At 39.9% G+C, this 16373-nt stretch overlaps 1 protein-coding gene across 2 annotated transcripts in view; it reads left to right on the plus strand.

Moving 5' to 3' along the window:
- The first annotated feature begins 1014 nt into the window (after positions 1 to 1014).
- Positions 1015 to 16373, plus strand: part of SDAD1 (SDA1 domain containing 1) — a 29459-nt gene continuing 14100 nt past the window's right edge. The window contains exons 1-9 of one of the 2 annotated variants that reach the window (XM_057547247.1): positions 1015 to 1106; positions 6970 to 7074; positions 7875 to 7973; positions 9976 to 10086; positions 12328 to 12399; positions 12488 to 12588; positions 13562 to 13619; positions 14158 to 14232; positions 15400 to 15501. In XM_057547247.1, the coding sequence (XP_057403230.1) occupies positions 7060 to 7074; positions 7875 to 7973; positions 9976 to 10086; positions 12328 to 12399; positions 12488 to 12588; positions 13562 to 13619; positions 14158 to 14232; positions 15400 to 15501 (633 nt within the window). In that variant the 5' untranslated portion in view covers positions 1015 to 1106; positions 6970 to 7059. Of the gene's footprint in view, positions 1107 to 2732; positions 2942 to 6969; positions 7075 to 7874; positions 7974 to 9975; positions 10087 to 12327; positions 12400 to 12487; positions 12589 to 13561; positions 13620 to 14157; positions 14233 to 15399; positions 15502 to 16373 lie in introns of those variants that run through there. The other variant, XM_007165559.3, reaches the window with a different exon arrangement.

A 16373-nucleotide genomic window follows, 5' to 3' on the forward strand; every position in this document is an offset into this window, starting at 1 on the left:
AGTGTGCTTCTTATGCAAACAATTTAAAATAGTCCTCTAGTCTAGGCTCCTTCAAATAAGAAAATTTTAAGCCATTTGAATCCAGATATTATGATCCATTTTATAATTATAATAATAGGTTCCCTTTTGCAAAGGTATAAAGGATATTTTCTTTTCTAGAATAATTCACTTTAGGTTAAAAATCATTTGGGGATCAGAAAAAGATGGAAAGTTCCTTTGCTAATTCAAGACTAAATACAGAAGTGAATATGGAGTTTTCTTGGTGTTGATCTGACTAATATACATTAAACATATGTACATTGCATTGCATATAATATAGCTATTATTTAACATTTAAAATATACATATTTAGTTAGCCACTCTCAGCCTTAGTTTTCTCATCTATCAAAAAAAAAAAAAAATCCTGCTTCAGGGTGTTTGGGGGGTAAAATGAGCAGACCCATATGCCCTCCTTAGATTAGCATGTAAAGCCTTTCATCATCAGGACTGCATAACCTCACTCGACTCATTTTCCTCAGCTCCTTCCTTGCTGCACACAGCCCTCCCAACCATTAGTCACACCCAGACTTCTGGTCGTCCTTTAATTCCACCAGACTTTTTCAAGCCTTTGCACCTTTACACTGGTTGCTTTCTTTATGTAGAAAGCCTTTCTTTCCCTTCTCCAAAAAAACTCCTCATCTTCCAGAATTTCAATCAAATGGTACCATAACTGTGAAACATTCTGATTCCTCTGGCTGTGTTGTCCTATTGCTTCCACTCTATCGTAAGAACACATTTACTCATTTTAAGAGTATTTTCTGGGCTTCCCTGGTGGCGCGGTGGTTAAGAATCCACCTGCCAATGCAGGGCACACGAGTTCAAGCTCTGGTCCGGGAAGATCCCACATGCCGCGGGGCAACTAAGCCCGTGCGCCACAATTACTGAGCCTGCGCTCTAGAGCCCTTGTGCCACAGCTACTGACGCCCACGCATCTAGAGCCTGTGTTCTGCAACAAGAGAAGCCACTGCAGTGAGAAGCCCGTGCACCGCAACGAAGAGTAGGCCCCGCTCGCCACAACTAGAGAAAGCCCGCGCTCAGCAACGAAGACCCAATGCAGCCAAAAATAAGTAAGTAAAAAATTTTATTAAAAAAAAAAGAGTATTTTCTATTTCTCTTATTAGTCTGTGAGTTTCCTAAGGGCAAATGCCCATGCCTTATTTATTTTTGTATTCAAAACACTTAGTTGGTCCAATGGTTAGGACTCTGCGCTTTCACTGCCAGCTGGGTTTGATCCTTCATCGGGGAACTAAGATCCCGCAAGCCGCGTGGCATGGCCAAAAAAACCCCGAAAACACGCAAACAAAAAAACACTTACCCTAGTGCCTGACAGATTGTGCATACTGTAAAAGCTTGTGACATGGCCTGAGTGTTTTACTCATAAGTCACATTTTAGTGACAAATATTCATAGTACATAAGCTTACGATTTTGACAGGAATTATATTAAATAATATCAGTATGTTTTGTTTTGAGGATGCTTTTTTTCTTACTAATCCAACCAACCAAAAACAATGTTTTTAATTTAAATCTGTGAAAGGGTTTTAAAAAAAAAAGATTTATTGCTTACATTTACTTCTTAATAATTTCACGAGTACCTGATTCAATGATTCAATGATTAATAAATAAAATAGTCATTCTCCAAATGTGGCTGAAAAACTAATAGTGGTTTGCACAGTGTGCTTGAATTTGCTTGTGCCTAGATGTGGTTACAGTGTTGCTTTGTTTTTGGCTCATTCTGACCTGGCCACAGATGACCTGGGCTGAAGTTGGTGTTGTGTGAAATTGCTCATGTTAAGCAGGGGAATACCACGGTTCTTCTACTGATGCCAGACCAGCTTACCAGCTGACAACTGTTAGGCTACATTTTTCTTTCTCATCTATTTACAATCAAGACTGCCTGGATTGAAATCCCAGCTTCTCACCTGCTATGAACTTAAGCAGTCAACTTGTCTGAACCTGCAAAGTGCAGATAATTATAGTACCTATTTTAGAGGGCTCTTCTCAGGATTAAATACAAGTGAAGGGCTTGAAACAGAGAGAGTGATCAAGTGTCTCTTTATATTAACAACACTCTATTTCGTTAATTCATTCTCCACATTTTTATTTTTGCACACCATGAAACTGTGGAAACGCATTCTCTTCAAATTACCAGGATCTGAATTTAAAACTCTGGCTGAACAGTACTTACAAAGGTTATAACAATGGTTGGCTTTTAAATACAAATTCATTTGCATTTTAAAACAACCAACATGACTACATTTTATCCAGTTCACACCCTTTTCCCTTGGTTACATTGGGTTGAAACAATTAAAAACAACACAAGAACAGCTATTTAAAATATACAAGAAAACTAATTTACGCCCCTCATTGACCTTTTTCCCCCTCTCCAAAATAGGATAGTGCTATCAACTCCCCAGGGATATTTTTAGGGTCTAACTTCAGGCTGTGAGTTTTTTTATAAAAAAATATTAATTCTCATCTGTCTGTTTCATAAGAGTGTCAGGATAGTGAAATAAACTAAGGTGTGTGGAAAAAGTCTTTGCATTTCAGATTATTTCAGGAACGCGAGATAGTAGCAGCGGTTGATCGAGGAAAAAAGCAAAAACCTCGTAAAAACCACTATAGAGCATTTCGGCCGTGAGAGTAATTTTGACACTCTGAGGCTCCCGTAGTCAAGCTCGCTTTAGGAGCCAAGATGGCGCCGCCGGCCGAGTTACCCATGTGCTGTTTCCGGTCGTAGCTGGGACTATTGGCAATTGCCAGCGGTGTGGGTTTTCTTAAAACTGCTCGTCGCGGAACCAGTCAGCAGCTAACATGTCTAACAGAAACAATAACAAGCTGCCCAGCAACCTGCCGCAGTTACAGAATCTGATCAAGCGGGACCCGCCGGCTTACGGGGAGGAGGTAGGAATGCGGCGCGGTGAGGCTAGAAGCCGGGACGCGGCTGTTTGAGACAGTGGCTGGAGGGAGGCATGGAGTGGAGCTGGGGTCCTGGCTCGCCTCGTGTTCTGCTCTTAAGTTCAGGGGTTCCGCGAGAGGAGAAAAGGGGTTAAGGGAGAGACATGCCACAGGGTTCGTTCCCCACCTTTTGAAATCTGCTGCCCGTCTGGGTTTTCTGCGTGCTCCATAGACCCTGCTGCCACAGAAACACCATTTAACAGACCTCATTTTTTCTTTACGGGTTATCTCCCGAGCTCACTGAGGTCGAGAGACAAATGACCCGCCCCCAACCTCTGACTTCCAGACAAGTTTCTTAAGCCTTTTCTTTCCTGAAACCCCTAAATGGAATTAGTCTGTAACAGTGTATGAAACTTTTGTTTAGATTGTTTTCCACCGACGTCTGTTTCCGGGAGCCCGCGCTCTGTGCCATGGACTGTGTTGGGAAGGAGGGGGTATTCTCAAGTATAAGGGACAGACATAGGAGCTTAGTATTATCTAGTTAAAAAACAGGATTCAGTCTCATCGGAAGCTGGCATGACCTGGATGTCAGAATTTACCTCGGGAAAAGATGAAGTTGAAAATTAGATTAGGTCCGGACCGTGAGGGGCTTTGTATACTGACCTCATACAAATTGTGAACATTAAGGGTGTTTGAGCCGAGAAGTGACAAAATGAAAGTGATGATTTTGCTACATTAATTTGGCAAGTGCTTTCTTCAGACACCCATTTTTCTGACCGGCATTAAACAGGTATTTGCTTCAGTTACTTGTATGTTCAGATGGCTAACACAATTATTCTTTTTTTTTTTTTAACCCTTAAATTCTCACGTATTTATTTATTTGTTTGTTTGTTTGTTTGTTTGTGGCTGTGTTGGGTCTTCGTTTCTGTGCGAGGGCTTTCTCTAGTTGAGGCAAGCGGGGGCCACTCTTCATCGCGGTGCGCGGGCCTCTCACTATCGCGGCCTCTCTTGTTGTGGAGCACAGGCTCCAGACGCACAGGCTCAGTAGTTGTGGTGCACGGGCCTAGTTGCTCCGCGGCATGTGGGATCTTCCCAGACCAGGGCTCGAACCCGTGCCCCCTGCATTAGCAGGCAGATTCTCAACCACTGTGCCACCAGGGAAGCCCAATTATTCATCTTTTGATTGCCCTTCTCATTTTCCTCCTCCCCCAGATTTTTACATAGAAATATTTATGTGAATACATTTTAACAAATAGCGGTCTCAGTGGTTTAGGTCACCAGTAGAGAGAGCCTTTCTAAAGATTCAAGGGAGTGGAAACAAAGACTTAAGGAACAAATACAAGAAGTTAAGTAATATAGGTGAGGCTTTGAGATGTGTGAAGCACTATAAACCATTAGACAAAGTAATAGCTGAGAGTCTGTACAGCGCTGTATTTAAAAGCATTGGTTTCAAAACTAACTCCGTATCCTGGCCCAACTGTTGACCAATTGTGTAACCAGAGGGTTAACCACTTGAGCTTATGTGTATTTTAATATGTGAGAAGGAGATAATACCTACTTCAGAGGATTACTGTTTGATTCACTTAACAAATATTTATGCAAATTCACACATATTGTACCTACTGTGTGTTAGTATAATTCTCAGCACTCAGGATGCAATGATAAATAAGATACAAGAGGCTTCTTCTCTTGGACTTATATTCTAGTGATGGAAAACATATAGTAGTAAGAATTCTGAAGAAAGTAAAACTGGATATGAATATGTCAGAATTGGAGGCTGTTGATTTGGCTCCCATGAACAGGGAAGGCTTGTCTGCTATGATACTGAGACAGATCAAGAGCATTCTAGATAGGGGGAATAGGAAGTGAAGAAGCTATTGATGGAAAAGTAGAGAGGCAGCCAGTGTGGCTAAAATATAGTGAGCACAGAAAAGGGTAGTGTAAGATGATGTGGGGAATGCAGGCAGACAGAGGTGGGATGATGTGGGGCCTTTTAAAACACGGTAAGGGGCTTCCCTGGTGGCGCAGTGGTTGAGAATCTGCCTGCTAATGCAGGAGACACGGGTTCGAGCCCTGGTCTGGGAAGATCCCACATGCCACGGAGCAGCTGGGCCCGTGAGCCACAGCTGCTGAGCCTGCGCGTCTGGAGCCTGTGCCCCGCAACGGGAGGGGCCGCGATAGTGAAAGGCCCGCGCACCGCGATGAAGAGCGGTCCCCGCACCGCGATGAAGAGTGGCCCCCACTTGCCGCAACTAGAGAAAGCCCTCGCACGAACCGAAGACCCAGCACAGCCAAAAATAAATAAATAAATAAATAAATAAAATTAAAAAAAAAAAAAAAAACACGGTAAGGAATTAACATTTTACTCTTAGTGTGTTAGGGAGCCATTGAAGAGTTTTAAGCAGAGGTCTGACATGATCTGATTTATGTTATTAAAAATTTATTCTGGAGGCTGTAGATAGAATGGATTGTAGAGCAGCAAGATTGGAAGCAGGGTAACTAATATGATAGCTGTTGGAATAGCCTAGGCAAGGGATGGTGATGCCACTGGAATTACCAACACAGGTGGAGAGAAGTGAACAGATTGGGACTAGCTGTACGTGGAAATAGAGCTAGTAGGACTTCCTGGTGGAGTGGATATGGGGGATAAGGAAAAAAGAAGGAAGGAAGGATGGTTCAGGTTTTTTATTTCTGCATCTGGGTATTTGACAAATACTATTTAGTACCTGTTATGTACTAGGTACTGGGACTACGGTAGTGAGCAGTACAGATAAAAATACTTTTCTCATTAGATTACATTCTAGTCGTCTAGGGGAAGAAGTGGGATAAGAATCTTGCCAGGAGCACATTGAGTTATGGAGCTCTCTCTTCGCTTGTCAGTGGTGACGTGGAGTTAAGAGAGGTAGGGTCTTAACTGAAGCATGTAGGGACTGCAGGTCTCCCTCTTGATTCTTACTCTTGGAGAAAACTGGAGGTTTAGCAGTTTTGTTATGTTTTTTGACTAGGCTAAGTTTAAGAGATGTCTGTTAGACATCTAAACAGGCAATTGGATATATGAATTTGGAGCTCACTGAACCAGTTAGGGCTGGTAATATAAAGCAATACTCATTCTTGGGATTTACGTGGTGGTCCAGTGGTTAAGACTCCACGCTCCCAATGCTGGGGGCCTGGGTTCAATCCCTGGTCAGGGAACTAGATCCCGCAGGCCACAACGAAGCTCCCACGTGCTGCAACTAAGACCTGGAGCAGCCAAATTAAAAAAAAAAAAAGAAAGAAAGAAATACTCATTCTCTTTCTGAGTGTCTCTCTCTCCCTCCCCTTCCCTTCCCCCTCTCCTCCTTTCTCACTATCACTCTATCTAACACACACATAGTTTAAAGCCATGGCCTAGGCATGAGAGTAGCTGTAGGGTGTGGAACTGAGGCCTTGTGAGTTCCAACATGGGTTGTTGTTAGGATTAAACATAATTAAATGAAATAATGTACATGATGAGTTTGGCACATAGCAAGTGCTGAATAAATGGAAGCTATTATTATTTCTGTGTGTCTATTGCTTTTGCCTGTTAACACATCTTATCTAGAACTCCAGGATAAAATCATAATTATTATTTAAAAGAAGAGGGGAATTTTGACTGGAGAGCTTTGTGTACTTGAATTATAATTTACGTTTTCTGACTCACGTATTTCTGCAGATATTAGGGCTCTATATACATGGACAATATAGTAGGGGGTCATTTAGATAGTAAATGGCAGTAGAGAGCCAGATCTGAGTTTTTGACTCGCTTCACTGTTCTTTATACCTTACTACCTAAATTTCTAATGATAAGGGAAAGGGTCTTTAGATTACCCAAGATGTGCGCAGATTTTTCAAAACTCATTTTGAAGAATGCTGATAAGGAAAACATAGTGTTTCTACATACCTTTGCCACATCTTTTTCTCAATGCCATTATCAAAGATTTCTAAGTAATTTTTAATTCTCTACTGAGAAAGTCTTATAATAGAAGGTGACCAATTTAAATTTTATTTTTCTACAGTTTCTACAGCAGTATAATCACTACAAATCCAATGTGGAGATTTTCAAATTACAGCCAAATAAACCCAGCAAAGAACTGGCAGAGCTGGTGATGTTTATGGCACAGGTAAGAAGATAATTTTTTTTTTTTTTTTTTTTTTTTTAATGAGGATCTTGAATCAGATGCGTATGTTTGATTGATTGATTGATTGATTGATTTTGGCTGTGTTGGGTCTTCGTTTCTGTGCGAGGGCTTTCTCCAGTTGTGGCAAGCGGGGGCCACTCTTCATCGCGATGCGCGGGCCTCTCTCGTTGCGGAGCACAGGCTCCAGACGCGCAGGCTCAGCAGTTGTGGCTCACGGGCCCAGCCGCTCTGCGGCATGTGGGATCTTCCCAGGCCAGGGCTCGAACCCGTGTCCCCTGCATTAGCAGGCAGATTCTCAACCACTGCGCCACCAGGGAAGCCCGAAGATAATTTTTGAGTAAAACAAAGACCAGTTGTTGCACACAGCTTGCAGAATATTTTTCACTTAAACCCAACCTCATTCAATTCGGGAGTAGAAACTTAATTTAAAAAAGAAAATTAATTTTCCCTTTTTGCAGATTTTATTTCCTCCTTATGTTCAGTTAGAGGATTTCACTAGAGCTTTTCACAGAACTAACCGGAGCAAAAAAGCTTTCAAACTATTTGTTTTCTTCAAATTCATCATAAAAGCAGATTCTGAATCATGTCACGTACTTTACTAAGACTAGAGGAAATATGAAAGGGGTCAGAGAGATTAGCATGTAGAAGAAAAAGATGGTTTGGAGCCATCTACTTCTATGAAATATAGCCTTTTATTCTCCTTTTGCAGAACATCCTTAATATGTGCATATGAATTATAGGAGAGAAAGAAAAACTTCATAAGAGCTTTTGCTTTGTTACAGATTGGTCACTGTTATCCAGAACATTTAAGTAACTTTCCTCAAGAGCTGAAAGATCTTCTCTCCTACAACCACACTGTCTTGGATCCAGATCTCCGAATGGTAGGACCAGAAGTTGGATTGATAAATTGTGCTGTGTTCACGTGTGCGTATAATATGTGTTTAAAGGAGAACAGCCTGTCATCTAAACATCTTTCTAAAATGTAAATCAGTGTGTCACCCGTTCCTTAAAATCCTTCTGTGGCTTCTCATTTACACAGAATAAAACTCAAACTTATTAACTTAGCCTGTAAGTCCCTACATGATTTGCTTCCTTCCTGTGTTTTTGACCTCATGTCCTTTTCTGCTGCACTCCTGTCTCTGATCTCTCAGTTCTGCCAGTATGCTGACGCTGCCAAGATACTCTTTTCCCTTTTTTGATTAGGTGATTCCTTCTAGTCATTCAAATCTCAAATGCATGAAGAACCCTAATTATAACCTATAGTTTTTATAGAGCTTAGTTTAGACATGTATCTATTAATTGGCCAGTTTGAGCATGTAAACATTGTTCCCTTAGTGATCGACATTGGGTCCTGTCTGGGATCCCCTTTACCAGGCCAGTGGTCCCATTTCCCCCCCCCCGCCGCGGGGAATGTTGGCTGCTAATGGCCCCCAGCTGCCCTTTCTCTGGAGCACTGTCTTCAGCTAAATGGGAGGCCTAGCACCTGGGAAGTGGCCCTCCCAGCCCACAGGTGGTATCTGACTAACCCAGAGGCTCAAAAGCCCAGCCCTTCCCAAAGGTCCAACTTTGTCCTGCAGTTTGTGCTTCAGGGCTTCTCTGTAATCAGACTAAAGCTAGTCTCCAGCCAAGGACACATCCTTGCCCAGCTTTTCTCTGCCCTATCCTGCTTCTTTTACTTCCCTTCCAGAAGAGAGCACACCCTGGACAAACCTCTGTACTAAATTGGGTTCTGCTTCTAGGGAACCCAACCAGAGGCATTTTCAAGTTTTATATATCAGCTTTTCAAACACCTTTACAGCTGGTAGAACTTACACAAATATTATGATCTCAAAACATACTAATATCCTTTACCAAAACGTATAAAAGTGCTACGTCTGTAGATTCAACTTTGTTTCTTATTCTTGCATTTTCCCAGGCTTTCTGTAATTCTTCAATTTTTATACTTCTCTAGGATTATCTTAATTTGATATCAGGCCAAAAAAAAAAAAAAAAAGAATACCATCTCAGACAAGCCAAGGTTGGCGTCTCTGATTAACTCTCAGCTGGGACATGGGACCTGGCGGCACAGCCTCAGAGGCTTCAAACTTGAACCATTGCAGAAGACTTTTACTTAGGTCAAGACTTAGGTCAAGTCCTTGTGGGCCGTACAGATTTGAGACTTTGAGTGTGGAGACTTAGTGTCTTTCCAAGTAATTAGGTCTTCTTTAAGTTTGGTGTGCTAACAGTACCCAACCAAGTTGGTCTGCAGGCATTATTAAATAAATAAATGTGTGTGTATATTTCTTTATAGTGTTTTATGATGATTAATGGGTTTTAAAAAATAATTAGGACATTGCTAGGAAGCAAGGGATTGAGTCTGTATAATTAGCATTCCTCTTTAGAGGGTGCTCGTGAAAGTTGGTGGTAAGTAAGGGTGCTACAACTACCATTGGGCCGTTCTTACTACTAACTGTATTTCAAAAGAATGCCTTGTAAGGTCACAGATCCAGATTGATTATCCCAATTTAGTGTGTTATGTTATTGTAACCCACCTTTCTTATCTCTGTGGATTTACTGATCACTAGCGTTTTTCTATGTTGACACTTCCTTGACCTCCTGTGTAAAGGAGCCCTCCTGCAGTCACTATGTATCAATTATATTACCCTGTTTTATTTCCTTCCTATATGAGGTATACCTGTTGATATGCTTACTTGCTTGCCTGTCCCCTCTTCCGCTCCACCCCCAGTGTAAGCTCCATGAGGGCAGAGACTGACTGTTCTGTTCCCATGCCTAGAATAATGCCTAGTTAGTAGAAGATATTAAGTGCTTTTGGGATATACTTGCTCCATTTTCTCATCCTAACTTTATCATTATCTTATAGTATGTTTTTTTTTCCTTCCTGAGACATTTTGCAAAGCTTTGATCTTGCTGAGAAATAAGAATCTCATCAATCCATCAAGTTTGCTAGAACTCTTCTTTGAACTTCTGCGTTGCCACGATAAACTTCTGCGAAAGGTAAAGAGCAAAATCACTCCCCGCTGCACTCCATATCTCATTCTTCCTTGCAGTGACATGAAACTTATAGCATTTGGAGTCTCTTGATGCTTCATACTATTGGATACAGCTAAGAATAATTCTGATAGGAAAAAAATTGACCATTGTGTGCATGCAATGTAGTGGTGATAGCTAACATTTATTGTTTACTTTTTGCTAGGTTACCATTTTCAGAGCATTTTACGTATTCGTTTACTCACAAAGTGCCATGAGATAAGGGTTATTGTTGTTGTTATTTTATAGATGAAAAGGCTGAGGCACAGAGAGATAGAGTGATGTTCCCAGGGTCACACAGCTTCTGAGTGGTGAGGCAGGAACATAAACCCAGGGAACCTGGCTCCAGAGCCCAAGCCCTTTTCCGCTGTGCTGTACTGACCAGCTAAATCAGAGCATGGACTGGACACTCGTGGCTGTAGCCACTCCCACCCTCTTCTCCCCAAAACTGACTTTTTTTGTTATTAATATTTCCCTGTGACTTCGTGTTTGCTTTTATAAGTAAGACCAGAAGTTGAAGATTTATGAAAGAATGTTAAGAAAGAGAAACTAAAGTTTACATACATTAACTTAAAAAAAATTTTTTTTTTTTTTTCCAAAATATTAAGAGACTGCAACCATTTGATTTTAGCAGTTGTACTTCTTGGACTAACTTGTGAATAAAAGTGATCCAGGGGAGCATATTTTGGGTACCAATGATATTTGTAAAAATCCCAATATTGTCTTGCATGTAGTTAAGGGCTTGGACTTTCCTTTTTATTTTTTTAATTTATTTTTTAAAAATTTATTTATTTTTGGCTGTGTTGGGTCTTCGTTGCTGCGTGTGGGCTTTCTCTAGTTGCGGCAAACGGGGGCTACTCTTTGTTGTGGTGCTTGGGCTTCTCATTGCGGTGGCTTCTCTTGTTGCGGAGCACGGGCTCTAGGGCACGCAGGCTTCAGTAGTTGTGGCTCGCGGGCTTAGTTGCTCCGTAGCATGTGTGATCTTCCCAGACCAGGGCTCGAACCCGTGTCCCCTGCATTGGCAGGCGGATTGTTAACCACTGCGCCACCAGGGAAGCCCCGACTTTCCTTTTTAAAAACAAAACAAAACAAAACAAAAGGGCTTCCCAGGTGGCGCAGTGGTTGAGAATCTGCCTGCTAATGCAGGGGACACGGGTTCGAGCCCTGGCCTGGGAAGATCCCACATGCCGCAGAGCGGCTGGGCCCGTGAGCCACAACTGCTGAGCCTGCGCATCTGGAGCCTGTGCTCCGCGGCGAGAGAGGCCGCGACGGTGAGAGGCCCCCGCATCGCGATGAAGAGTGGCCCCCGCTTGCCACAGCTGGAGAAAGCCCTCGCACAGAAACGAAGACCCAACACAGCCAAAATCAATCAATCAATCAATCAATCAAACATACGCATCTGATTCAAGATCCTCAATTTAAAAAAAAAAAAAAAAAAAAACAAAAAAACAAAAAAACAAATTTATTGAGATGTAATTCACATACAATACATCCATTTAAATGTACAATTCACGGGTTTTTAGTGTAGTCACAGAGTTTTGCAACCATCACCACAGTCAGTGTTAGAACACTTATAGCACCCCCAAAAGAAACCCCATTCCCATTAGCAGTTACTTTCCATCTTCCCATCTGTCCCAGCCCTAGGCAACCATCAATGTACTTTCGGTCTCTATAGATTTGCCTAATTGGGATAGTTCGTGTAAATGGAATCATATGATATGTAATTTTTTTGTGACTGGCTCCTTTCACTTAGCATAATGTTTTCAAAGTTCATTCATGTTGTAGCATATGTCAGTATTCATTACTTTTTGTTGCCAAATAATATTTCATTGTCTGGTTATACCACATTTTGTTTATCCACTCATCAATTAATGGACATTTGGGTTGTTTTCACTTTCTGGCTGTTGTGAATAATGCAGCTATGAATATTTGTGTGAACATTGGTTGGAAATATATTTTCATTTCTTTTGGGTATATAACTAGGAGTGGAAATGTTGGGTCATAGAACTTCATATTTAACCTTTTGAGGGTAACTTTCATTTTGCTTTACCTGCTTTTTTTTGTTTGTTGTATTTGTTTTTGGTCTCTTTTGTGATAGAATGAAAAGTGGGGAAAATTAAATCCTCCAGTACATTTATATCTCTCTCCAAATTAAGCAAGGTTAGAAATGTTGGTTAATGTGTATATGTTTTTGTTTCTTTTCCTCAGACTTTATATACTCATATTGTGACTGATATCAAGAATATAAATGCAAAACACAAGAACAATAAAGTGAATGTGGTAAGTACCTTTTTGTTTTCCATGTTTGCAGCATTATACTACAGTATCGTGCAGTTTATTAAGTCTTCTTTCTCCTCTTTTTCTTCAGGTGTTGCAGAATTTCATGTATACCATGTTAAGAGATAGCAATGCAACTGCAGCCAAGATATCTTTGGATGTGATGATTGAACTCTACAGAAGAAACATCTGGTAATATCTATGTACCTGTCTCTTTCGAAATAGTCTTTTATTCATTCGTAATTACCACAGAACACATACACAAATATTTTTCTTGATTTTGAGCTCTTTAATATATCTCTGCCATAGATTAAGTTGGAAGTAAAAATACAAAGGCAATCCAAATGACATAACAATATTGACTACCATTTCTTGAACACTTGCACTATGCTTTACCTCATTCAACCTTCAGAACAGTGTAATGCAGCTTATTTGGGATTATTCCCACCTTATAGGTAATGAAACCTATAGGTTCATAAGTTTAAGTTTAGTAGCTAGTAAAAGGCAGAATTGAAATTCAAACCCGATCTGTCTGACTGAAATCCGGGCTCTTTCTACTCTGCCTCTCTGAAGATTTTCAAATCAATTTACCTTATATACTTAAATTATCATGTTTCATAAACTTTGGCTTGTTGGTACAGTGTCCCAACTCATGTCTTTTGCTTTTCTTATTCACTGATTTTTTAAAAATATAAAAGTAATATTCGTTGCAGCAGAAGATTTGGAGAAGCTAGAAAGTTTTTTTTTTAATTATTGATAGTCCCACTCCCTAGAGATAATCAGTTAATATTTTATGATATTTCCTCCTGTCTTTTCTTTAATGTGAATTTTAAAGTATGGTTGGAATTTTGCTGTATTGTAGTTTTTTATTGGTTTTTTATTCCCCCCCCGCCCCCAGTTATCTTGAGTAGGTTTTATGTCATTAAAAATTCTTCAAAAAATACATCTGAATGGCAGCATAATTTTCTGACACACGACTGGGCTAAAATTGAATTAAATGTTTGCCTGTAGTTGACTATTTAGCAACCCGTGACTTTTTGAAATATTACAAACTGTGAATTTTAACATGTCAGAAATATTTACTATTTATTTTGTGCCATTGTCTATGCTGTCAAATACAGTCGAATGAAAATTCACTTTAAAACACTCAACTGTCTTCCCCCAGGAATGATGCCAAAACTGTCAACGTGATCACCACAGCATGTTTCTCTAAGGTCACCAAGGTGAGCACGTGTATGGCTGTGTGAAGGCACTGTCTGTGAGTAGCCCGCTTCTTCAGCTAGAAGGTGAAGGAGATGGGTACGCGAGGAAGAGGTGGTGTGCGGACATGCTGCTTGTGCTTAGGCTGCTTCCCTGGTTTATCTGCGCTTTAGAGGAGTCACACAAAATTATGAGTTTTTAAAATGCTTGGTATTAAACGATAGCCTTAGCGTTTATTTTATGTTTTCCTCTGTAATTCTTGACTGTTCTTTTATTGGGCTCAGGCACAGCTGAAAGAAATTTAAGGACATGTTTGACTTTCTGTTAGAGGGGCTATATCACTTTTCTTGTGGGGGGATGTAGAAGTTCCTGACTTTCTACTTGAAGGATATCAACTATGTAGAGCTGGGCTAAGACACATGAGCCCAAATCCCACCATTCTTTGTTGTTTTTTTTTTCTTCAGATCCTAGTTCATATGCATGTGTAAAATATAGACAAAGGTATTCATTCTTTGTTGTAAGCTGGGATGAGTAATTGACGTTGTTTGAATTGGTCTTTAGATATTAGTTGCTGCTTTGACATTCTTCCTTGGAAAAGATGAAGAGGAGAAACAGGACAGTGACTCAGAATCTGAGGTTAGTTTAACCATAGGTACTTCTGAACTTTTCAGTTGAGCAGATTTTATTATTGTTTTGAGTACAGATTGTAAAAGTTGGAAAGAAACTTAGATGCTACCTTTATCCTTTATTGAGTTCTGCCATGCTGAGATTTTATTCTATTTAGAACTTGTCACTTACATTCAGAAAGACTGGTTAAGTAACTAGTAAAACTTAGATTCATTCAACCTTGTTCTTAGTGCTAAAGCTATACCTATATCTCACTATATAAACTTAGAATAAAAATTACTGCCAATATATTTTTGAGGTAGAGTGTTGACATCATGGAAGTTTAGAGTGGAGAAAGGGAGAAGGGTAGTACAGCATCTTTAAAAGGAAGAATCAGGATTTATGATGTCATGAAATTTTCTTTATTAAAAAATATTTTTTATTAATATTAAAAAAAAATTCCCTTCCCATTTTAGCATTTTGGTAACAAGAATACTGGAATATGGGATAACACCTTTTGTTATTACTTTAGTAAATAATGTATGAACAATACATTCTTACTGTATAAAATTTCAGATACTATAGATAAAAGTTTTCTTGATCCTTTCTTATTTCCCCTTCCCAGTTCCTTCTTCACAGATAACCATTTCGTTTCCCATGCATTTCTGTGTGGATGTGTACACATATTGTCTTATGTGTGTGGTCTGTTTTTAAAATATATATAAATAATATATGTATTATTGTGCAACCTGCTTCCTTTGTGATGACATATATAGATGTACCAATGCATTTAGATATTCTTCTACTAGTACATATAGGTCTACCTCATTCTTTTAACCTCCACATAATATTTCAGAATATGGATGTACTATAGTTTAAGCATTTCCCTATTGATAAATATTTGTTTCCAGTTTCTTTTTTCAAATAAAAACAAAGTTGCATTCTGTCTGTATATTAATACTTCAATAAAAACTAAAAGCAAAATAAAAACAAAAGTCATTGTTGCAGTGAAAATCTTTGTATGTGCCTGTTCCTGCAGATGGGCAAATTTGTTTTTTATTGAATTTTTAAAGTTGTGTTTATTTTTAATAGCTGCATACAAAGAGTATAAGTACAAAGAAGTGATTGAAAGGGTTATTCCTTGCTTCTATGCAGATTTTCCTTGTTTATAGTTTTACAAAGTAGTTTATTCTTCAGGATGAAGGACCAACAGCAAGAGACCTGCTAGTGCAGTATGCCACAGGGAAGAAAAGCTCCAAAAATAAAAAAAAGTTGGAAAAGGCTATGAAAGTCCTCAAGGTGAGACTTGTACCTGGGAAATGAGATAGGAATCATTAGAATGCAGAATATGTGGTCTTTAGAAAAGCTTTTAAGCATTTGGAATAAAGAAAATAGCGTTTTTATGTTTTTTTAATAAATTTATTTATTTATTTATTTATGGCTGTGTTGGGTCTTCGTTTCTGTGCGAGGGCTTTCTCCAGTTGCGGCGAGCGGGGGCCACTCTTAATCGCGGTGTGCGGGCCTCTCACTGTCGCGGCGTCTCCTGTTGCGGAGCACAGGCTTCAGACGCGCAGGCTCAGTAATTGTGGCTCACGGGCCCAGTTGCTCCGCGGCATGTGGGATCTTCCCAGACCAGGGCTCGAACCCGTGTCCCCTGTATTGGCAGGCAAATTCTCAACCACTGCACCACCAGGGAAGCCCGAAAATAGCATTTTTGAAAGACTTAGAAATGTGTGATGACTTTTTAAGCACTAATTTTTTAGATGAATAAATGTTCTCAGCTCTAGCAAGATCTGTGGCTTGAATAAATTAATTTGATTAAATTCATTTGTTTTGATCACGATGTCTTCTCAGAAGAGTATGCAAATGAAGTACATTTTGTTTTGTAATAATTATTTGAAAGTCATTAATTTGGTCCTTGTGTGTTTTTTAATGTTCATATTTCCAAATCCCTTTAAGTCTCACAGGTGCTAATAGCTAGAACATTCCCAAGGTTTAATCCTTTTTCTTTTTTTTAAATTTATTTATTTTTGGCTGTGTTGGGTCTTCATTGCTGCGCACGGGCTTTCTCTAGTTGCGGCGAGCGGGTGCTACTCTTCGTTGCAGTGTGCGGGCTTCTCATTGCGGTGGCTTCTCTTGTTGCGGAGCACGGGCTCTGGGCACACAGGCTT

Source organism: Balaenoptera acutorostrata, chromosome 5 (assembly GCF_949987535.1).
Source record: "Balaenoptera acutorostrata chromosome 5, mBalAcu1.1, whole genome shotgun sequence".
NCBI lineage: Eukaryota > Metazoa > Chordata > Mammalia > Artiodactyla > Balaenopteridae > Balaenoptera > Balaenoptera acutorostrata.